Here is a 23,921-nt window from a genome sequence, read left to right as displayed (position 1 = left end):
GAGGTGCCTGGCTCCTTTCAGCCAAACCCCTCTTCTTGCAGCAAACTGTGGCCCAGGGATCAGGAGCCTGATGTCCAGGGGTGGTTCTGCATAATTCTCTGCTGGGCTAGCAACAATTCCCAGACCCTGTTTCTGTATCTGTAAAATGAGGATATTAAGTCGGCTCTGCAAGGCCTTTCCAGGATCTGTGATGTCCAGACCGTGATAGCAGTGCTGGCAGGGCAGCTATCCCCCTATCGTTGGACCAGAGGCAGGCGAGTGTCCACACCTCCTTCTGCTTTCTCTGAGGTGGTCCCTCTCATTCAGAGAGTTCGGGGAATTTCCTTTCCCACCCAGAGCTGGTTTTGAGCACTCTCCCATCTGCTTCTCAGCAGCCTCTCCATCGGCAGGCCCTCAGAGAGTAAGAGTAAGGATCAAATGCATGTTCTTGGAACTTTACACTCTGCAACGTGGTAAGAGTTAATATGATATGCTGCTCCGTGGAGTAACTCCCTGAGCCTCCCTGTTTGGCTCTTGGTGGATGGGCTGTGAGACACAAGCAGACCCTCAACTCTGTGAGCCACTGTGCCTCACCTGCAAAAGGCCCTTACCTGCTTGAATGCTCTAGGACTGTTGTTTTTAGCTTGTTTTATTCTTTCCTCTTAACAAAATTAATATACATTTATTGTGTAAATCTTAGATCACATAGATATTTTAATATCTCCTAATCCAATGGCTTTTTTTCATCTTTTTCAATCAGATGAAAGTAGAAGCATTCTGATGGAGGGGGACCCTGGAGCCCCGACCTGTTAATTGCCCCATTTCTTTCTCCTATCCCAGCCCCTAAGAGGTTCTGGGGACTCCTAGGGCCCTGCAGAGCACAGTTTGAAACTTGCTGCCTTAAGCCAAGTGAAGGGACTATAATTCATGGTAGAATTACAGGCACCCTAACAGGCTGTAGGATGGGAGAGGAAGCTGCCTGTATTTGGGAGCAAAGAAGGCTTCTTTAACGCAGGCAGACCTCTGAGAGGCATCAGCCCCCTCCCCTCCCTGCTGGCTTCCCCACCTCGTGGAGTCATGGACTCCTGGTGAAAAGCTGGGGTGGGGAGGGGTGGTAAGTCATGGTCTGATTACTTACACAAAGCCACATAGGGGAAGGACCAGGGACTCCTCTGACTTTTGCCCCAGTGGGAACTTTGGGGGACTTTTGACCAAAGGAAAGTGGCTGATGATAAATCAACACTTTGCATGTGTGGTAATTCCTAAGTTTGCCTGCACATCTGGGGCAACCTGGGAAATGGAGGCAGGGTAGAGGGCTGAGGACCAGCCCTCCTTGCAAACACTTCCCATGCCATCTGCTTATCAGTTTGTCCTCAGACTCTGACTTCATTAGATGATTATCTCCCAAAGAAGTGCCCAGAGCCATGGACTGATTACCTCATGTAAGAAGCAGATATTGAAGGATTAATGTTGACTAATGTTGATTAATGTTAGAGACTTGATACTTGCCTGGTGTGATCTTCCTGTAGAAGTGACAGTGAAGGAGGGGACGGCCAGCGGGGCTGGAAGATAATCTTCAGTCCTGTCTGCTGAGGATCAGCAAATGGGATTGTTTCTCCCACTCTCTTCCTCCTGAGGCCCATTCAAGAAGGTCAAAGGCAAGCTGACAACTACTGCCAGTAGCTCACAGTAAAGCCTTAATTTTTCTAGAGTCAGAAAGTGACAAGGGTTTAAGCTGTCTAGTCCAATTTCTGTTCTGTACTGGATTCATGCTATGTGGCTCCATGTCCTTCCAATGGCAGAGAGGTCATTACTCCATGAAACAACGACACCTACCCTGGGAGCCTCTGACTGATGCAACATTCTCCTCTTTCTTTGTACTGAGCTGAAGTCTGTCTCCCTTGAGGTCACAAAAGGCAACTTAGCCTCCTATCCCTGGAGTCAGTCCTGCCTCCATGGAAAGACACTTTCTATGGAGACATGGGAAGCAGTCTTTCCCCAGTCTCTGTGCATTTAGGGTAAATGCGCTTCTGTTTATCTGTGTTCCTTGAAGTGTGATACCTGGGAATAAACCCCCAAACCTTATACTTCTGAGCTTGACAGTGTTCATCTGTAATCGCCCCAATCCTGTGACATCCTGTGTGGTGGGTGGTAGTGATAGCCGTATTTTACCAATAGGTAATATTTTGAGGCTCCATGAGGAGGTGTGCCTGGACCAAAGTCACACAGCAAGTGGGAGGTAAAGCCAGGCTCTAACCCATGGCTCCTGAGCTGGTGGCATCTTCTCTATGCTGCCTCTACACAAGGAATCCTCCCCTAAATGTTTCATACCTGCTTAAATAACACAGTCAGGCTTTAGTGCAGGAGTCCACCAAGTGCTGTGGGAAAAACAGGAATGGGCAAGACTATGTTCAACCAGGAGAATCAGGCAGGGCTTCCTGGAGGAGGCAACAGTCGAGCTGAGCAGAGGCTGACAGAGAGTAAGCTGGCCCAGTTACAGAGGAGGGCAGGAACGGGCGGACAGTGGCAGACTGACCAAGCTCCCCATGTGACTGTAGAGCACCCCCTCAGCACCAGCTGAGACCTGAGCCACAGCAGCCCCTCTGGGCATCCCTGACCTCAGCCCAGTGTGGAAGTAGGCAGTGCCTGGCCTGCTCAGATCCTCTTTGTTCTGTGCAGGGGCTGCAGAGGTGGCAGTCATGCTCCCAGCACCCTCTTAACAGTCACATTCCCGGAGGCCCCAGGTCTCAGAATGGGGCCCCCCACTAGGGCCCACTGTGACCCCACCACAAAGGGCCTGGGTAGCCAGGGTGGCCGGAAACACCACACACGCAGAGACTCCTCAGACCCAGACAGAAGAACGAGTGTTCCCTCAGGGCTGGAAATCTGTTTTCTCTCTTTCTGTCTCCTCCTCGGAGGAAATTCCACTGCACACTTTATTTTTAGCAATTTGCAAGCAGTGAGGCCACTCACACAGGGGCCACTTGTGACATCAGACAGGGTTGGCCCGGGACAGATCCTCTGTTCTTCTCCTGCAATGCAGTCTGATTCCTGATTCCCTCTCCTGTCGCCTTGGTCCCTGGCCTTCGAGTGAGGCCACCCCAGGCAAGGACACTGTGGTGGGGAGGACGGAGCCTGCACACAGACTCCAGGCTCCTGGGCTCCCCTCACCTGCCCCGTTGCGTCCTGCAAGTCACTGATCGCCCCTGGGCTTCGGCTTTTCCACCTACCCTAGGGAAGCAGAACCTTAAAGCCCCAACCTCCCCCTCATGGCTGTGAGGATCTGATGGGACAGTGTCTACGTGAGTGCCAGGAGAGCAGCAAGCCCGTGCAGGGGCTCACAACTATGAGAGAGAACGCACAGGCATGCCCAGCTCCTCCGCTCACAAGCTCAGCATGACATTAAGCCATTCCCTCTGTTTTTGCCGGTGTTAAGGTGACACTAATACAGTCCTGCCTGCCTCAGAGGATTGTCACAGGGATCCTATGGGACAACATTCAAACACGTTTTGGTCCTGTTCATTTAGGAATGTTCCTTACCACCTTGAGGAAATCCAGTAGGAAAATGGAGTTTTAGAGAATTCACTATTAAGAGTTTGTGATGTGAGGATTAAATGAGATACATGTATATGACAGCCACTGGGGGATTGGGACTGGGAGATGTCCCGGGGCAGTGCTTAATCCACAGGAATAAGAATACTAATTAGTAGTAATACTAGTAGTATTACTACTATTAGAATTATTAGTGTTATTAGTAGCAGTAGTATTCAACAAGTATTCAGTAGTAGTATTGAATAATTTCAATAAATATGAGCCATTATTTCTAATAATTTATTATTAATTTATTAGTAGCAGTATTATTCAACAAGTATTCAGTAGTAGTATTGAATAATTTCAATAAATATGAGCCATTATTTCTAATAATTTATTATTAATTTATTAGTAGTAATAATGGGTCATATTTATTGAACACTGTGTTAGGCAGAATAATGTCCTCCAAAGATGTCCACATGTGAATCCCCAGGACCTGTGAGTATGTGACCTCACATGGCTCTGTGCATTTGCCAGGGCTGCCATAACAAAGTGCACGGACTGGGAGGTGTAAACAACAGAAATGTATTTCCTCGCAGTTCTGGAGGCCAGAAGTTCAAGGCACGGTATTGGCGAGTTGGTTTCCTCCAAGGCCTCTCTCTTTGCCTTGACATGGCTGTCCCCTCCCTATGTCTTCATGTGGTCCTTCTTCAAATTTCCCCTTCCTAAAAGGATACCAGTCACATTGCGTTAGGGCCCACCCCCAATGACCTCATTTTAATTTAATTAGCTCTTTAAAGGCCGTATCTCCATATTCTGAGATACTGGTGGTTAGGACTTCAACATCTGATTTGGGTGGGGGTTGCTGAGCCCATAACAATGGCAAAACAGACTCTGTAGACAGGATTAAATGAAGGATTCTGAGATGGGGAGGTGACCCTGGATTATCCAGAAGGCCCAGGGGTCCTCAGAAGAGGGAGACGAGAGTCAGAGAGAAGGGGAGATGCTCCACTGCTGGCTTTGAAGATGGAGGAAGGGACCACAAGCCGAGGAGTGCAGGCAGCCCTGAGAAGCTGGGGAAGGGAGGAAGCCATCCTCCCCTTGGGCCTCCAGGAGCAACGCAGTCCTACTGACGTTTCCATGTTAGGACCCCTGGCCTCCAGAACTGTACGATAATAAAGCTGTGTTGTTTTAAGCCGTTAAGTTTGTGGTATTTTGTTACAGCAGCAATGGGTAACTAATACCAGTGCTTACATGTATTATCTCATTTAATCCTCACAATAACCCTATAAGGGGGATATTATTATTATCCCCATTTTGCAGATGAGGAAACTGCAGAACAGAGGAATTAGTAACTATCCCAGGGCCACAAAGCTAGTATGTGAAGTGACAGAAACAAGCTCTGAACCCCAAAAGGCTGGCTCCAGAGGCCACATCCTGAACTCCGATGCACTCTAAGGAATGAATAATGATGATGGAGAAGCCTCTGAAAGCCTCTCAAGTCACCCCTGCCCCTTTCTCCAGCAACTGTTCAAGGCTCATCACAGTCCACATCTGTACACGCATCACAGAAGGATGTCCCTACATCTGAATAGCATTTCACTCCCTGAAACAGACATTTGCTGTTCACACAACACCAGGACAGCTCCACTGCTGAAAGACACATCCCCTCCACCTGCGGGGTGATGTCTGGAATTTCACTCTTAGCTTGATCATTTTCATGTTCTTATGACTCTCCCACCAAGCTTTGAGCCTTAGAACCGCAGAGTATTGGAATCATGGACCTGTGGGGAGGGGTGGGACCTGAAAGGCTCCCCCAGGTATATTCACCCAGGAGCCAGGTCTACACATAGCATCTTCCCTCCACTGTTCTCACATGTCAAAAGCTACATGTTCGGGGAGGTTTCATCACCACAGACTTCCCGAAGCCAGCACGGTCTCCCTGCCAAGGCTGCCCTCTGCCTGCCTTCCATAGAACATCTGTTTTCTATTATTTATTGGGAACAACTTGTCCCTGAAGCCCTGGGCAGTTGGTGGGTGGGGGCGGGGGCAGGGTGGCCTTTGCTGGGCTGTGTTCTGTGTCTCAACCCAACTGTACTCATTAAGCCCACAGCTCTCTGCTTATGTTACTTTTAAAGAATAATAACTAGTGTGGCTTTTTGTATTTGCTCAGTCCGAAAGACCTCTGTCCTCTCCTGCTTTCATCCAAATCCCCTTTCACGTGGTTCCATGAGATTATTCTCTCAAAAAAAATAAATAAATACATAACAAAGCGCTCATAGAATCAAGATATTATTTATATGCAATAAAACTCACTCATTTTAAGTATACAGTTTGATGAATATAAATAATCACGTAACTGCCACTACAGTCAAGTGGCAAACGTTTCTGCACGGGATAAAGCTGCTTTGTGTTCCTGCATAGTCAATCCCCTCCCCACCCACAGCTCCAGGAGGCAACCACTGATCTACTTCCTGTCACTCTAGTTTTGCCTTTGCTAGAAGCTCGTAAGAATGGAAACAGGTAGTATGTAGTCTTTGGTCTTTGACTTCTTTCACTTAGCATAATGTTTTTGAGGTTCATCCGTGTTATTGTTTATGCTGGTATTTAATTCCATTTGGTTGTTCTATAGTATATATAGACCAATTTGTTTATCCACTCACCAGCTGATGACACATTTGGGCTGCTTTGAACAAAGCTGCCATGAACATTCACATACACACCTTTGTGCAGACATATGTTTTACTTTCTCTTAGGTAAATTCCTAGGAGTGAAATGTATGGATTGTATGGTAACTTTATAAGTATGGTTTATAAGTAAATTATTTTATAAGTATGATTTAACTTTATAAGATACTTTCATAGATTGTATCTGTTCATTATTTACTTATTTTTTTTAAGAGAGACAAGGTCTTTCTCTGCTACCCAGGCTGGAGTACAGTGATGTGATCATAGCTCAGTGCAGCCTTGACCCCCTGGGCTCAAGCGATCCTCCCACTTCAGCCTCCCAAGTAACTGGGACTATAGGTGTACACCACCAAGACCGGCTAATTTAAAAATTTTTTAAAATAGAGATGAGGTCTCATTATGTTGCCCAGGCTGTCTTGAACTCCTGGCCTCAAGCAATCCTCTTGCCTCAGCCTCCCAAAGTGTTGAGCTTACAGGTGTTGAGCCACTGAGCCTGGCTGTGGCCATTTTTTATTAGGTCATTTGTCTCTTATTATTAGATTGTAAGAGTCCTCTGTATATTCTGGATACAAGCCTTTATGAAGATACAGTCATGTGCCATATAACAGTCAACACCGGACCACATATACAACGATGGTCCCAGAAGAGTATAGTACTGTATTCTTACTGTACCTTTTCTATGTCTAGATTTATTTAGATACACACATACTTACAGTGTTAACAATTGCCTACAGTATTCAGTATAGTCAAGTGCCGTACGGGTTTGTAGCCTAGGGGCAATAGGCTGTCACAGAGTTTCGGTGTGTAGCAGGGTATACCATCCAGGTTTGTGTAAATACATCCTATGATGTTCACACAATGATGACACATTTCTCAGAACATATTCCTGTTGCATGACTGTATATGTTTTGGAAAAACTTTTCTCCCATCTCTCCTGGGCTGACTCCTGTTAAGAGGTAGTGATGTGTGTGGGAGGGGCCCTGTGGCTGTGCTGCCTCCCAGCTCGGCCTCCTTGGGCAAACCCCTTCCCCTCTGTGAGCCTCAGTTTTTTCATCAGTAAAATAGGAATTAAAAACCCACCCTCTCTTCCCCACCATGCTGTAAGGAGCCCTAGAAAGAATTATGGCCGTGAAAGCATTTGGTAAACACTTCAGACCTAAGTAGATTAAAATGGGGTCAAATTGCTATTATAATAGCACTGAGACCCTCCTGTATCCCTTCCCTCGGGCTGGATGTTATCTGGAAGGGAAAGTGGTGCAGAGTGGACACATCTCAGTCAAGGATAGATGACCAAGGAGCGATGCAGATGGGAATTGTGAGCCCAAGATTCTCCATGAACTTCAGGAGGAGGGAGGCATTTACTCATGCAATCAGTGTGTTCTGAGTGTCTCAGCTGTGCCAGGCACTGCCCTCAGCACTGGGAACACAGCCATGACCCTCACAGAGCTCCCCCCGACCAGTTGGGGCAACCAGAGAGTGAGTGATGATTACGGAGCTGTGTGGACTGTGCCCTGACAGGAGAAATAGCAGAGCTGCCCAGGATCACAGTAAGGGCCCAGGTCCTGTTTTGAACGATGGTCATGGAAGGGCGGAATCTTGAAGGGTGGAAAGGAGAGAGCCAAAGGGAACAGCCACGTGCAAAGTCATGTGGCCCAAGCCATCTCCTGCCCTGGTGGATCCTGGTGCATTGAAGAGAGCCCCCAGGGTAGCCACAGGGATTGCTATAACATTCAGTGATGTGATTATTATTTCCAGGCTCACCCCGAGGTGGCCGAGGCTGGAGTTGGGTGCCCCTTTGCAGGTGTCGGCTGCTCCTTCAAGGTAAGCATCTCAGTGTGAGAAAGGAGATCTGTCCGCTATGGTTGCAGACCTCCAGGTCTCCCCACTGCAGCCGCTCCATGATTTTCCCGTAACATCAGTCCACTCATCTGGATGTCCTTTGTACTAATGACTCTAATGACTTTCCCAAGCATCAGAGCCTACTATTAAGTCATCATAGTACTCAGGGAAGTTCTTCTTAATGTCTCACCTAAGCATAGGCAGAACATCACCAAAATGACCCCCACCCCCACCGCCCCTCTCCATGGTCCTGAATCATCCTTGCGCTCCAGGGCAGGGCAGAATTAGAGGCTGCAATGCATGTGGCTCATCGTGGGCAGGTCTGATGCCAGGGTCTTCCTCTGAATCCCTCCCACTGTACAGAAAGCCCCCCCTCTTTGCTGGGTGAATGAATCTGACTTTCCTTGGTGACCTTTGATAGCAGGGCACTCCACTGCTCCCCTGTCCTCACTCCACCTCTGTTTTCACTGATCAGCCCCACTCTCTTGTCAGGGAAGCCCACAGTCTGTGCAAGAGCATGAGGTCACCTCCCAGACCTCCCACCTAAACCTGCTGCTGGGGTTCATGAAACAGTGGAAGGCCCGGCTGGGCTGTGGCCTGGAGTCTGGGCCCATGGCCCTGGAGCAGAACCTGTCAGACCTGCAGCTGCAGGCAGCCGTGGAAGTGGCGGGGGACCTGGAGGTCGATTGCTACCGGGCACCCTGCTCCGAGAGCCAGGAGGAGCTGGCCCTGCAGCACTTCATGAAGGAGAAGCTTCTGGCTGAGCTGGAGGGGAAGCTGCGTGTGTTTGAGAATATTGTTGCTGTTCTCAACAAGGAGGTGGAGGCCTCCCACCTGGCCCTGGCCACCTCCATCCACCAGAGCCAGCTGGACCGTGAGCGCATCCTGAGCTTGGAGCAGAGGGTGAGTGTGGGAGGCAAGTTTGCCTTCAAGCCTGGCTGAGCCCCATCCTGTCTCCAGAGCAGCAGAAAGGCTTCCTCCTAATCATTCATCCTGCTTAGAGCAGTCACACCATCAAAACGTATCTCCCCTTTACCCTACACCCTTCCAGGAAGAGCACTGAGTTAGAAGCTGTAGTCAAGGTCACGGCCCCCCATCCAGTGCTTCGGTTCCTTTGCTTGAACTTTTGTCATAAGACACCACCTCCCTGAGCAGCTAATTCCAGTGCAGGACATATTCCACTCTTAGCAAGTTCTTCCTTATACTAAGCTAAAATCAGCCTGTCTCTTCCCTGCATTGTTCCTGGCCCTGCCCCTCAGAGCCCACAAGACAAATCCACCTTCTAGTCCCCATGACAGCCCTTCAGGGATGCAGAGTTGGATTCTGTCCTACCTGAGTGCTTCCCTTTTCAGGCTAAAAGCCCCAGCGCCTTCACCTCTTCCTCAGAGCATGCTGCTTCACATTGCCATCCTATGCTCTGGCTCAGTCTCCAAGGAATTCTGTATGCTTGGAGTGTGGTCCCAGGCTGACTCCAGATAATCCACTTAGCCACAGTTCTTGGTCCAACAGGGCTGTCTCCTCCCTTATTCTAGAGCTTATACTTTTATTTTCTTTCTCTCTCTCTCTCTCTCTCTCTCCCTCTCTCTCTCTCTCTTCTCCCTCCCTTCCTTCCTTCCTTTCTCTCTCTCTCTTTCTTTCTTTCTTTCCTTCTTTCTTTCTTTTCTGACAGAGTATTGCTGTGTCGCCCAGGCTGGAGTGCAGTGGCATGATCTTGGCTCACTGCAACCTCCACTCCCAGGTTCAAGCAATTCTCCTGCCTCAGCTTCCTGAGTAGCTGGTATTACAGGCGCGTGCCACCACACCCGGCTAAATTTTTTGTATTTTTAGGGGTTTCACCATGTTGGTCAGGCTGGTCTCGAACTCCTGACCTCGTGATCCACCTGCCTCGGCCTCCCAAAGTGCTGGGATTACAGGCATGAGCCACCGTGCCTGGCCTATACTTTTCTTAATGTAGCCAATCACCATTCTAATGTTGCTTCTTTTGCAGTAACATTACATCATTGTCTCATATTGAGTTAGGCCTGGATTTTAGTTCCTGCTTCACCATTACCATTATCTGCCTCACCATTCACAATTACCGTTACAGCAGGTGCTCAGAGCCACCTGCCGTGTGGGTCTGAGCAAGTCACTTTCCCTCTCAGGACCTTCCCCATCAGTAAAATTAACGATTAAATTTTCTTTAAGGATGCTCACTTCCATTCATGGCTTCCCTACCTGAGCACACCCAAGAATAAATTTGTATTCTTTCCATTTTATTGGGGAAAGCTATTGGAAGGGCCAGGTGCTGAGTTGCAGTGGCTGAGGCTTTAGCCTTTATTTATGTAACTCTTGCTCCAGTTAAAAGGCAGCCTTCCTGAAAGCCACAATTATATCTTCATTTCATCCACAAACTTCCCAGCTCTACTTTTACATACCAGGCACTATGTAAGGCATGGACACAAAGACAAAATGAGCATGGGCCCAGCTTTCGGTGGAGGAGAACATCTGGTAGGGAAGGTAGAAAAATATGTCTCATAAAATCATTGTAAGGGCTCTGTAAGAACATATTGAAAGACAGCAGCTGAGCTAGGACAGTGGTTGAAGGCTTCCCAGATGAGGGGCCATATGAGCTGGATTCCTGGTGGATAAGGAAAAGGAAGGCCAGGCAGAGGGCAGCACATTCAGATGCAGACACACGCCTGAGTGAGGCGTGGTCAGGATAGCACATCTGGGGCAGATCAATCTCCACGTCCCGCCGTTCCCATCCCATCCCCAAGCCAGGTTCTGGTGTTCCTGGCTGAACACTTTTCCCTACAGGTGGTGGAGCTGCAGCAGACCCTGGCCCAGAAAGACCAGGCCCTGGGCAAGCTGGAGCAGAGCTTGCGCCTCATGGAGGAGGCCTCCTTCGATGGCACCTTCCTGTGGAAGATCACCAACGTCACCAGGCGGTGCCATGAGTCGGCCTGTGGCAGGACCGTCAGCCTCTTCTCCCCAGGTAACACCTCCCAGGGACACAGAGACCTGCTTGGGGAAACAGGCCCCACAGGACCCAGGAAGCAAGCAGTGAAAACAGCCAGCTCTGTAACAGACAGGCTGTGTCCAGTTTAGGCCAGTGCCCATTCAGGCCACTCACCATGGCCAGGAACCATGCTGGGATCTTGAGGTTGGTGGGTGAACCGTGCTCTGCCCTGTGGCTCTCAGCCACACACAGCAGTGGCCCAGGCTGACTGACATTCAGGCCCTTTCGCCTCCCTGAATGTCAGTCCCATTCTGCAAATAGGAATCAAAACTGTTGCCCACTTCATGGGTTTGGGATGTGAAGGAAAGTGTGCTGTGGGCCACAGTGTGTGCAGATGAGATGGATGTGGATGATGATGTTCACAAGTGAACACCGTGGCCTCAGAGAGCCGACAGTCTGAAATAAGATTAGAGAACTGAGTAAGACACATGCACTTGTGTACGATTGCAGTTAGCATATGTGAATGAGTGTCTTACTCATTTCTGGGGCCCCTGGGCTTGGCACAATGTCTTGCATAAAGTAATTACTTGGCAAGTGTTTCTCTTAACTGATATCTGTTAATATAACTGTGCATATATTTGTACAAAAAATGAGGCAGCAGACTGCGTGCAGTGGCTCATGTCTATAATCCTAACACTTTGGGAGGCTGGGGCAAGAGGATCGATCATTTGAGGCCAGGAGTTCAAGACCAGCCTGGGCAACATAACAAGATCCCATCTCCACAAAATTTTTTTTTTAGTTAGCCAGGCATGGTGGCCTGCACCTGTGGTCCTAGCTACTTGAGAGGCTGAGATGGGAGGATGGCTTAAGGAGTTTGAGTCTGCAGTGAGCTCTGATGGTGCCACTGCACTCCAGTCTGGGCAACAAAGCAAGACCCTCTCAAAAAAAATTTTTTTTAAACGAGGCAGCGGAGTGTGTCACAATCCCAGAGCAGGGCTGGGACCCCTTTCCTGCAGGAGCAGCGCTCATCCCGCTGTGTTGGGACAGCTCTCTTCATGCGGTGGCCTCGAGCCCTACTTGTAGGCCTTTTCCCCTCAATTCTTTTCAAAGAGGGAAAAAGCAAGCAGTACCTCACGCTTCCTGTTCTACCAAAACGTAATGGGCAGAGATGAGTCAGACTGCCAGCCTGTCCCTCCTCCACCCACTTCCTGCCTGCCCCCGATTCATGTCCCCAGTCAGCTTCTCCCAGAAGGGCGCTCTGCCAGAGGACATGCTCTCATGGGATGGCCCCTTTAGCTGCCCAGGGGGTTTCTGTGCATCTTCACCAGGGATGATTCAGCCCTCAAAGGGTTTTGCCACCTGAGAATGGCTGGCAGAACTGCGAGTCACCTCATGTACCCCCAGCCTCCAGGGGACCCCAGCCAGTTGGCATAGGGCAGAACTGTGAGTCACCCCATGTACCCTCAGCCTCCAGGGGACCCCAGCCAGTTGGCATAGGGCAGCAGAAAGAAACCGCTGCTGGGAGGCAGGAAGCCTGGCCCCTCATTCTTGCTGGGTCCCCAACATACTGTGAGATGGTGACCAGCCACTTTCTTTTTCTCAGCTTGGTTTCCAGACTGTAAAACATAGGTTGGTTAGATGAGTGGTTCTCAGAGTGTGGTCCTAGGACCAGCGGCATTGGCAGCCCCTGCAAACTTGCTGGAAGTGCCAACTCTTAGTTCTCACCCCAGGGTTACTGAGTGAGAAACTCTGAGGGTGGGGCCCGGCAGTGTATGACTTGGATGGCCAGCTGACAGACACTGAGCTAGATGACCCCCAAGAGCCCATTCCTGTCTGACACCCTACTCGAGAAGAATGCTGGGCTCTAACCCCATCTTTCATGGTTTTGAGCCGCTGACCTTGGGCATGCCTGACCGCTGGATCCCAGTCCCACATCTGCAAAGTCCGGCACTTCCCAACTGCCTCTGGCTTCTGCGTTTCAGCCTTCTACACTGCCAAGTATGGCTACAAGTTGTGCCTGCGGCTGTACCTGAATGGAGATGGCACTGGAAAGAGGACCCACCTGTCGCTCTTCATCGTGCTCATGCGAGGGGAGTATGATGCGCTGCTGCCGTGGCCTTTCCGGAACAAGGTACGGGCGTGGAGGTGATGGGGGTAAGGTGGGGAGCATGGAAGCCTGAGTCCTAGTCCTGGTTTGGCAATGAATTGGCCATGTGACCTGGCAAGTCCCCCACCCTCTCTGTGTTATCAGTTTCCCTTTTTATAAAACAATCAGATCTAGTAACTAGGGCTCCCTCCAGCTCCATGAGTCTAGGAGATAAAATGTCTGGAATCTTCCTGAAGGTTATATAGAAATAAAATTCATGGCCAGGTGTAGTGCCCCACACCTATAATCCCAGCACTTTGGGAGACTGAGGTGGGAGGATTGCTTGAGCTCAGGAGTTTGAGACACACTGGGCAACATGATGAGACTTCATCTCTGCTAAAAATAAAAACCATCTGGCTGGGCATGGTGGCTCAAGCCTGTAATCCCAGCACTTTGGGAGGCCGAGGTGGGCGGATCACTTGAGACCAGGAGTTTGAGACCAGCCTGGCCAACATGGTGAGACCCCGTCTCTACTAAAAATAAAAAAAAATTAGCCAGGTGTGGTGGCGCACACCTGTAATCCCAGCTACTGGGGAGGCTGAGGCAGGAGAATCACTAGAACCTGGGAGGCGGAGGTTGCAGTGAGCCAAGATAGCACCACTGCACTCCAGCCTGGGTGACAGAGCGAGACTCCATCTCAAAAAAAAAAAAAGAATGTGGGAACTCAAATTTTCATTTTTAATGTAATCCCCAAGATTTTCTCCAAGAAATAAATTGTTGTTTGTATTTTGTAACTTAAAAACAGCTATTGGTAAATTTCCGAGATATAGCAGGAGACCAAAACATGTTTGGAAAGAGAATAAATATATGAAGAGAGACTGGTTGTTTTATTTTCAATGTATTGAATGTATTAGACTACTATGTATTTTCTGAGTGGCTGTGATTAAATATTCAGACGTTTAGTGTATGAGTAAGAGTGAGATAGAGATTTCTTTGGAGTTATTAAATGCATCCTGTCTTTTACATAATGGACAAATCAAGTTAAAAAAATCTTTAGATAGCTTAGCTTGTTTCCTGGTGCTGTTGACCTGCGAGAGAATATACTTTCGCATATACAGGTGAAAGTTTTGCAATTTATGTATACAAGAAATTGTAGGCATTAAAAATATTTTATTGATAAAAATAATAATAATAATAAAAACCATTAGCTGGGCATGGTGGCACATGCCTGTAGTCCCAGCTACTGGGGAGGCTTAGGTGGGAAGATTGCTTGAGCCTGGGAGGTTGAGGCTGCAGTGTGCCATAACCTTGGCACTGCACTCTAGTTTGGGTGACAGAGTGAGACCTTGCCTCAAAGAAAGAGGAGAGAGAGAGAGAGAAAGAAAGGAATGGAGGAAGGGAAGGAAGAAAGGAAGGGAAGGAAAGAGGGAGGGAGGGATGGAATGAATGGCCAGTGGCTGCCCACTCTTCTTCCTCCTTCACATCGTGGGGTAAATAAGGAAAACTTCTGGGAGGAGGTGCCGTGAGGCTAGCCTGAACTAGCAGAATTTTCAGGAAAAAGGAAGGAGGCAGGTACCACTACATATTAATACATACTAGAATGGCCAAAATCTGGAACACTGACAGTATGAAATGCTGACGAGGATGTGGAGCAACAGGAACTCTCATTCATTTCTGGTGGGAATGCAAAATGGTACAGCCACTTTGAAAGACAGTTTGGCAGTATCTTACAAAACCAAACACACTCTTACCAAATGATATAGCCAATTGCTCTCCTTGGACTCAAAGGAGTTTACTTAGAGGAGTTGAAAACTTATGTTACACAAAAACCTGCACAAGGATGTTTATAGTAGCTTTAGTCATAATTGCCAAAACTTGGAAGCAACCAAGATGTCCTTCAGTAGATGGATGGATAAATAAACTGTGGTGCATCCAGACAGTGGAGTATTATTCGGTGCTAAAAAGAAATGAGCTATCAAGCCATGAAAATACAGGGAGGAAACTTAAACACATATTACTAAGTAAAAGAAGTCAATTTGAAAAGACTGCGTTCTGAATGCTTCCAACTATATGACATTCTGGAAAAGGCAAAGCTATGAAGACAGGCCAGGCGTGGTGGCTCTCGCCTGTAATATCAGCACTTTGGGAAGCCGAGGCAGGTGGAGCGCTTGAGCCCAGGAGTTCGAGACCAGCCTGGGCAACATAATGAAACCCTGTCTCTACAAAAAATACAAAAAATTAGCCGGGCATTGTGATGTGTGCCTGTAATCCCATCTACTCTGGAGGCTGAGGCACGAGAATCGCTTGAAATCAGGAGGTGGAGGTTGCAGTGAGCTGAGATCGCGCCACTGTACTCCAGCCTGGGGGATGGAGTGAGACTCGGTCTCAAAACAAAAACAAAAACAAAAGCTATGGAGACAGTAAGATCAGTGATTGTCCAAGAGTAGGGTCCAGGAGAGATGGATAGGGCACAGGGGATTTTGGGAGCAGTGAAACTATTCTGTTTGATACTGTTATGGTGGATACATGTCCTTATGCATTTGTCAAAACCCATAGAAGGTGAAATACCAAGAGTAAATGCCAATGTAAACTGTGGACTCTGGGTGATAATTATGTGTCAATGCAGCTTCATCAATTGTTACAAAACTACCACTCTGGTGGGGATGTTGATAGTGGGGGAGGTTGTGCATTGGGTGGGGGCAGGAGGTATATGGGAACTCTGTATTTTCTAATCAATTTTGCTGTGAACCTAAAACTGCTCTAAAAAATACAATCTATTAAAAATTATTCGCCAGGTGTGGTGGCGCACGCCTGTAATCCTGGCACTTTGGAAGGCCGAGGTGGGTGGATCACCTGAGGTCAGGAGTTCAAGATCAGCCTGACCAACATGGTGAAACCCTGTCTCTACCAAATACAAAAAATTAGCTGGGCATGGTGGTACATGCCTGTAATCCCAGCTACTTGGGAGGCTGAGGCAGGAGAATCGCTTGAACCCAGGAGGCAGAGGTTGCAGTTAGCCAAGATTGTGCCATTGCACTCCAGCCTGGACAACAAGAGCGAAACTCTGTCTCAAAAAAAAAAAAAACACCATAATTCTTATAGAGGGGTTTGGGGGATAGGCATTTCCTGTGGGTAAACAGCAGCATTGCATGAGTGGAGGGTGTCAAGAATAGAGACCTCAGGTCTGGGGAAACAGGTGGGGCAGGGCGGGTGTGCCGCTTTGGTCTGGATGTGAGTCAGTAGGTTCTCCTATCCCCGGCAGTTCCCAAAGGTGCTGAGGAGATTTTTAAAACACCAGTGACAGAATCTCACTCCCGTAAGTGATACGGCCTGAGCATCAGGATGAAGTCTCCGCAGGGGGTTCTAATGTGCAGGGTGAGGATGCTTCAGTTGGCAACGGGAAGCCATTCAGCTTCCTGATGGGCATTTCAGGGGCACGTGCCAGGGAAGAGGGTTTGTGTCACTTTTAGACAATCAGCTTCTCAGGGGAACCTCTGTCTGCGCTGCGTACACCAGAAGCTCCACAAATGTCTCAGGACATCGATGACAGCCCCTCAGTAGAAGACCTCCCTGTTCTGGCCCTTCTGCCTTGCCCCAGGAGGTTCCAGCTGTAGTTGATGAAGCAAAACTTTCCAAGCCAGAGGGGGTGTTACAGGTTATTGCCTCCACCCACCTTGTCAGTGCTTCGGTCACACCTTTCGCCCCCAACAGCCAATCAGACTTGACTGGGGCATCAGAACCTTCCCCTGCTTCCTGCTGGATGGGAGGAACGTCTGATCCTCATCATGGAACAGCCCCCGAAGTGCACTCAGAATACCAGGTGCTGCCGGCTCCCTGGGTCTGGCCATACGCCAGGTGCGCTCCTTACTTGGTTTCTCTGACTCCTAATCCAAATGAGCCGAGGGTCCGAGGGGCTGCACAGGCAGTAGGTGTGGAGCACAGCTGTGAGCCCAAGCCTGGGCCTCTAAGCTGCGCTGCTGCTGTAGGGCCTGATCTCCCACCTATCCCTTCCCTGCAGGTCACCTTCATGCTGCTGGACCAGAACAACCGTGAGCACGCCATTGACGCCTTCCGGCCTGACCTAAGCTCAGCATCCTTCCAGAGGCCCCAGAGTGAAACCAATGTGGCCAGTGGCTGCCCACTCTTCTTTCCCCTCAGCAAACTGCAGTCACCCAAGCACGCCTATGTGAAGGACGACACGATGTTTCTCAAGTGCATTGTGGAGACCAGCACTTAGGGTGGGCGGGGCTCCTGAGGGAGCTCCAACTCAGACAGGAGCTAGCCAGAGGACTGTGATGCCCTGCCCTTGGCACCCAAGACCTCAGGGCACAAAGATGGGAGAAGGCTGGCACGATCCAAGCAAGACTGAGGGGTCGACTTCGGGCTGGCCATCCGGTTAGGATGGCAGGACGTGGGCTGGGCCCACAAAGGCAAAGGGTCCAGAAAGAGACAGGCAGAGCTGCTCCCCTCTGCACAGACCATGCGGCACCGGGAGGCCAGTGAGCCACTCCAGCCCCGAATGTTGAGGTGGACTCTCACCAAATGGGAAGAAAATGGAACCAGGCCTGGAACTGTAGGACCCAATCAGAGAAGCTCTCGGGCTAGGAAGATCTCTGCAGGGCCTCCAGGGAGACCTGGACACAGGCCTGCCCTCTTTTTCTCCAGGGTCAGAAACAGGACCGGGTGGAAGGGATGGGGTGCCAGTTTGAATGTAGTCTGTCCAGGCTCGTCACTGGAGGTGAACAAGCAAACCCAGAGGGCTCCACTAGGACTTCAAATTGGGGGTTGGATTTGAAGACTTTTAAGGTTCCTTCCAGCCCAGAAAGTCTCTCATTCTAGGCCTCCTGGCCCAGGTGAGTCCTAGAGCTACAGGGGTTCTGGAAACATTCAGGAGCTTCCTGTCCTCCCAGCTCCTCACTCATCTTCAGTAACCCCCACTGGATTGACCTGGTCCACAGGGCACCTGCCACCCTGGGCCTGGCAGCTCAGCTTCCCCAACACACAGGAGCACACCCAGCCCCCGCATCCTGTGCCTCCATCAGCTAAACGCCACGTCACTTCATGCAGGTGAAACCCAGTCACTGTGAGCTCCCAGGTGCAGCCGGAGGCACCTCAAGAAGAAGAGGAGCATAAACTTTCCTCTTCCTGCTTGGAGGCCCCACCTTTGGTGCTTTCCAGAATCCCGTAACACCTGATTAACTGAGGCATCCACTTCTCTCAGCAGACTGATCAGGACCTCCAAGCCACTGAGCAATGTATAACCCCAAAGAAATAATTTTTAGAATCTCTTTTGAAGTTTTCCTAAAGTGTATGGTTTGGGAGTTGTTTGTACTGAGCCAGGTTTGAAAAGGCCATTGCTGAGTTTGAGGTGGTGCCACCAGTTTTTCGGGTGGCATCAGAGGCTGGCATGCTGGCAGGAACATCCCCTCTTAGCCCCAGTCTTCTCTTTTCTATAATGAGACCCACCCCAGCTTGCCTCCCTCTCTGGTTTCTCTGACCCTCAAAGGAGATGCTACACAGGACAGACTGGAGAGAGAAGCCTGGGCAATACTGCCCGCCTGTCATGGCCTGGTGGTGGCCCACACCTATCTTCTCACCTTGGAGGCCACACCCAACTTTCCAGAGACCCTGAGACAAGTCAGGACCCTACTACTCTCCCCTGCTGCTTTCCTGACAGCTTACTCTTCCTCCACCTGCTGAGCCTGTGCTAGACTCCACTCCTCAAATCGTTAGGGTTGCTTCTGTAAAAATGGGTCAGTAGCCCTTCCTGTTCTCTCCAGCCCAGCATACAGGAGGATCAAAGGAGGTGAGGGAGCACTGTGGCATGGCAGACTCAATGGGTCAGAAACCCAGGCCAGCTGGGCTCTAAGCCTGGCATCCTGTCATGCTTAGCCCTTCAGCTGAAGATCAGGGGAAGCCTCTCCCTTGCCCTGTCCAGCTCTAGGGGTTTTCAGGAGGCCCAACCGCAATAATGGAGCACTAGTGCTTTTATGTGCAATGGTGTCATCCATGCACGATGGCAGGAAACATTCTGGGGCTGCTTTTTCTTGTTCCCACGGCTGACAATGTGGCAGCAGACACTGTGGAGGCAGTGGAGACTGACTTCTTCCTGCTGACAGCTGGATGTCACACGTGAAGGTCTGGCCTAGCGAGTGATGGGTCTAGGCCCTGAAACTGATGTCCTAGCAATAACCTCTTGATCCCTGCTCACCGAGTGTTGAGCCCAAGGGGGATCTGTAGAACAGGCCCCCATGAGAAACAGCTGTTACTCTACACTTTTGATTGCCTATTTCTGATGGCAAGAAATACATAGTCTCTTCAAAGAGCATGAGATGCAGCCATTCTTTCAGCAAAGCTTCATTGACACCTGCACCTGTTAACTGTGTTCGACATTGAAGGGAGAAAGGCAAGATGTGCACTCCGGCCTCAAGAAACTCTTAGTTCAGTGGAGGAAATGAGCAGATAAGTAGATCATTATGACTGAGAGTAGGAGAAGCTTAGGGAAAGCACAGAATCCCAGATCCAGTGGGTGAAGGAGGGAAGGCTTCCGGGAAGAAGTGGCATTTAAACTCAGCCTGAGAATATTGTGAAATGCAGACGATGGGGAAAAGGGAAGAGTACTGACTTGAAAACGGGAAGCTGTCTTGGCTGAGGGCAGGGTCTGTGGGCAGGATGGGGGAGGGAGGCAGAAGGGTCAGAAGAACTGGAGTGTAGACAGCATCAGATGCAGCAGTGCCTCCCCTCCTCCCCCAGAGCACCTGCTGGTAACCCCTGGGCCTATTGAAAGGATGAGACGATAATTTAAGACACTGAATGATTTCTCTTCCAACAAAGCTCTATGTTAAGCGCATCAAAGACGTGACATCACATCTTTCACAGGTGATTCAAGGGTGGGGGAGGCAAGATGCAGGCAAAGCCACCATTTCATTGAGTGGATTCAGTAGGTCCCCCACCCCCAGCAGTTCCCGAAGGTGCTGGGGAGATTTTTAAAACACCAGCGACAGAATCTCACCCCTGTAAGTGATAAAGCCTGAGCATCAGGATGAAGTCTCCGCAGGGGGTTCTAATGTGCAGGGTGAGGATGCTTCATTTGGCAACGGGAAGCCATTCAGGTTTCTGATGGGCGTTTCGGGGGCACGTGGCAGGGAAGAGGGTTTGTGTTACTTTTAGACAATCAGCTTCTCAGGAGAAACTGTCTGCACTGTGTATACCAGAAGCTCCACAAATGTCTCAGGACATCGACGACAGCCCCTCAGTAGAAGACCTCCCTGTTCTGGCCCTTCTGCCTTGCCCCAGGAGGTTCCAGCTGTAGTTGATGAAGCAAAACTTTCCAAGCCAGAGGGGGTGTTACAGGTTATTGCCTCCACCCACCTTGTCAGTGCTTCAGTCACACCTTTCGCCCCCAACAGCCAATCAGACTTGACTGGGGCATCAGAACCTTCCCCTGCTTCCTGCTGGATGGGAGGAACATCTGATCCTCATCACTTAACAGCCCCTGAAGTGCACTTAGAATACCCGGTGCTACCGGCTCCCTGGGTCTGGCCATACGCCAGGTGCGCTCCTTACTTGGTTTCTCTGACTCCTAATCCAAATGAGCCGAGGGTCCGAGGGGCTACATGCACCCCCTTCCCTCAACGGTGTGGCAAGCACCCTTTCATCCTCTTTTACAGATTAGGAAACTAAGGCCAGAAAAGCCAAGTGCTCGGCCCAAGGAGGCAGGGAGGGGACTGGCATTAGAAATCAGGTATCTGTGGCCAGGCATGGTGGCTCACACCTGTAATCCCAGCACTTTGGGAGGCCGAGGCAGGTGGATCATCTGAGGTCAGGAATTCGAGACCAGCCTGACCAACATAGTGAAATCCTGTTTCTACTAAAAATACAAAAAAACTAGCTGGGCATGGTGGCACATGCCTGTAGTCCCAGCCACTCGGGAGGCTGAGGCAGGAGAATTGCTTGAACCCGGAAGGCAGAGGTTGCAGTGAGCTGAGGTCGCACCACTGCACTCCAGCCTGGGAGACAGAGTGAGACTGTCTCAAACAAAAAAAAAGAAATCAGGTATTTGCTTCCAGTTTCTTTCCTTCCTCTCCTTTCTGGGTGAAATCTTCAGCTTCGATGAGATCATATCTTCATGGGGGCAGTAGGTCCCTCTGCCCCCAGCCAAAGGGCAAGCCCTGTGGGACCTACTGATGCCAGCCTGGCAGCACCCCAGGAGGGCAGGGCAAGCAGTCAGTGCCACACAAGCTTGCTCACAGAGGCCATCTCACGGGTGTCCACAGGCAATCCTCAGGCAACCCTGGGCAGTAAGGGCAACTATTATTTATGACTTCAATTACTAATTCCTGATTGTAAGAGACACATACTCATTATAGAAAAACTAGGCCAAGCACTATGGCTCATGCCTCTAATCCCAGCACTTGGGAAGCCAAGGCGGGAGGATTGCTTGAGGCCAAGAATTTAAGACCAGCCTGGGCAACATAGCAAGATCCTGCCTCTATAAAAAAACTTAAAATTAGCTGGGCATGGTGGCATATGCCTGTACTCCCAGCTACTCAAGAGGCTGAGATAGGAGGCTCCCTTGAGTCCAGGAGTTGGAGGCTGCAGTGAGCTGTGATCACATCATTGCATTCAGCCTGGGTGACAGAGCAAGACCCTGCCCAAAAAAGGAAAATAAAAGAAAAACCAGGAAAGTACAAAAGTCATATAGAGAAGAAAGCAAAAATCACCCATGAGCCCAGTGTCCAGAGAGTACTACTGGGAACATTTTGATTTTCTTTGTATTTTTGAGAAAGTAGATACAAACACATACACGTAGGTCGACTTTTAAAAATGTAGTTAGAATCATGTTGATTACTGTTTGGGGCTCTCCCTTTTCACTTAACATCCTGTTATCACATTCTACCATTAGCCCCTTCTTCCAGGTAGAGACACAGAAACTAAGAAAATGAAGTTAAGGCCGGGTGCGGTGGCTCATGCCTGTAATCCCAGCACTTTGGGAGGCTGAGGCGGGAAGATAACCTGAGGTCAGGAGTTCAAGACCAGCCTGGCCAACATGGCGAAACCCTGTCCCTACCAAAAATACAAAACTTAACTGGGTATGGTGGCCCATGCCTGTAATCCCAGCTACTCGGGGGGCTGAGGCAGGAGAATCGCTTGAACCCAGGAGGTGGAGGTTGCAGAGAGCCGAGCTCGTGCCACTGCACTTCAGCCTGGGTGACAGAACAAGACTCTGTCTCAAAAAAAAGGAAAAGTCAGTTGCTCAAGGCCACTCCAACTCAACATTCACACTCAACATTCACACTCCAACTCAACATTCACACTTAGGTCTTTTGATACCAACGCCAGGGCTGAAATTATCACAACTGTTTTTAGATGGAGAAACTGAGGCACGGAAGGGCAGTGTCCTGCACCAGTGTCATGCTGGGGCTCACCCTGGGGGAACTGAGGAGGGGATTTGCCTTGTGGGACTGGAGGAGCTGATGGATTTAGAAGCTTGTGGGCAGGACACCGTGCTCACAGCCTGGGCTGGGGAGAGTAACACAGCCTCTGCATTCCAAAAAGCTTAGCCCCAGCGAGACAAACAGCATCCACTTTCCTCCACTGAGCTCGAGAGCAGAGGCTCACTAAGCCTCAGCTTCTACTTCTGCCATGAGAGTGAAAATTCTGACCTCACCGTGTTGTCGTAAGGATGCCAATTGCAGAAGCCACTTGCTTTGTCCACTGTGGGGGTGCCAGTGTAAGAATAACAGAATCTTTTTATCTTTTTTTTTTTTTTTTTTTTTTTTGAGACTGAGTCTCATTGTGTCGCCCAGGCTGGAGTGCAGTGGTGCAATCTTGGCTCACTGTAACCTCTGCCTCCTGGGTTCAAGAGATTCTCCTGCCTCAGACTCCTAAGTATCTGGGATTACAGGCGCCCGCCACCACACCTGGCTAATTTTTTGTATTTTTAGTAGAGACAGGGTTTCACCATGTTGGCCAGGCTGGTCTCAAACTCCCGACCTCAGGTAATCCACCTGCCTTGGCCTCCCAAAGTGCTGGGATTACAGGCATGAGCCACCGAGCCTGGCCAGCATTAAGAGAATCTTAAACAATCATGGAGTGCTTAGCTAGTGCCAGACACGGCACTGCAGGCTCTACCTACATTGCTCCATGAAACTTTCATAAAAAACCCATCAGGAAGGTGTGATTATTATCATCTGTTTTATAGTAGAGAACACCCAGGCTTCAAGGGGTAAAAAATCACTCACCCAAGGTCACACAAGCACCAGGAGCCAGGACTTGAACCAAGATCAGTTTATGCCAGGTTCAAACCCTTACATCCAGTGATTTGATTCATGACTAGAAGCAGCATAATGTTGTGGGAAAAGTACAAAAACAGCTATCAGCTGTGAGATCCAGTTTTAGTTCTGAACAGACTCTACATTAATTTGTTTAAATAGCCATGATAAAATGATGATAGCACTCGTTTGTTGAGCATACGCTTTTCTTACAAGTATCACACTTAATACTGATAACAGACCTCAGAGGAAAGTATCATTTTCCTGACTTTATAGATGAAAAAAACAATCTCAGGGCCGGAGGTGGTGGCTCATGCCTGTAATCCCAGCACTTTGGGAGGCCAAGGTGGGAGGATCACCTGAGGTCAGGAGTTCGAGACCAGCCTGGCCAACATGGCAAAACCCCATCTCTACTAAAAATACAAAAATTAATTGGGTGTAGTGGCAGGTGCCTGCAGTCCCAGCTACTTGGGAGGCTAAGGCAGGAGAATCGCCTGAACCCAGGAGGCGGAGATTGCAGTGAACTGAGATCGTGCCATTGCACTCCAGCCTGGGAGACAGAACAAGACTTCGTCTCAAAACAAACA

At 49.5% G+C, this 23,921-nt stretch overlaps 1 protein-coding gene across 4 annotated transcripts in view; it reads left to right on the top strand.

Moving 5' to 3' along the window:
* Nucleotides 1–19,388, top strand: part of TRAF1 (TNF receptor associated factor 1) — a 31,045-nt gene extending 11,657 nt beyond the window's left edge. For all 4 annotated transcript variants that reach the window (XM_063649872.1, XM_054501856.2, XM_054501854.2 and 1 more), the window contains 5 exons: nt 7,953–8,018; nt 8,529–8,939; nt 10,833–11,010; nt 12,957–13,105; nt 17,079–19,388. In XM_063649872.1, coding sequence (XP_063505942.1) covers nt 7,953–8,018; nt 8,529–8,939; nt 10,833–11,010; nt 12,957–13,105; nt 17,079–17,297 — 1,023 coding nt within the window. In that variant the 3' untranslated portion in view covers nt 17,298–19,388. The remainder of the gene's footprint in view (nt 1–7,952; nt 8,019–8,528; nt 8,940–10,832; nt 11,011–12,956; nt 13,106–17,078) is intronic.
* The last annotated feature ends 4,533 nt before the right edge of the window (nt 19,389–23,921 follow it).

This window comes from Pongo pygmaeus, chromosome 13 (genome assembly GCF_028885625.2).
Source record: "Pongo pygmaeus isolate AG05252 chromosome 13, NHGRI_mPonPyg2-v2.0_pri, whole genome shotgun sequence".
In the NCBI taxonomy this organism is placed as follows: domain Eukaryota; kingdom Metazoa; phylum Chordata; class Mammalia; order Primates; family Hominidae; genus Pongo; species Pongo pygmaeus.
Note: the sequence above shows the minus strand (reverse complement) of the source record. Positions and strands in the feature narration are given on the sequence as shown.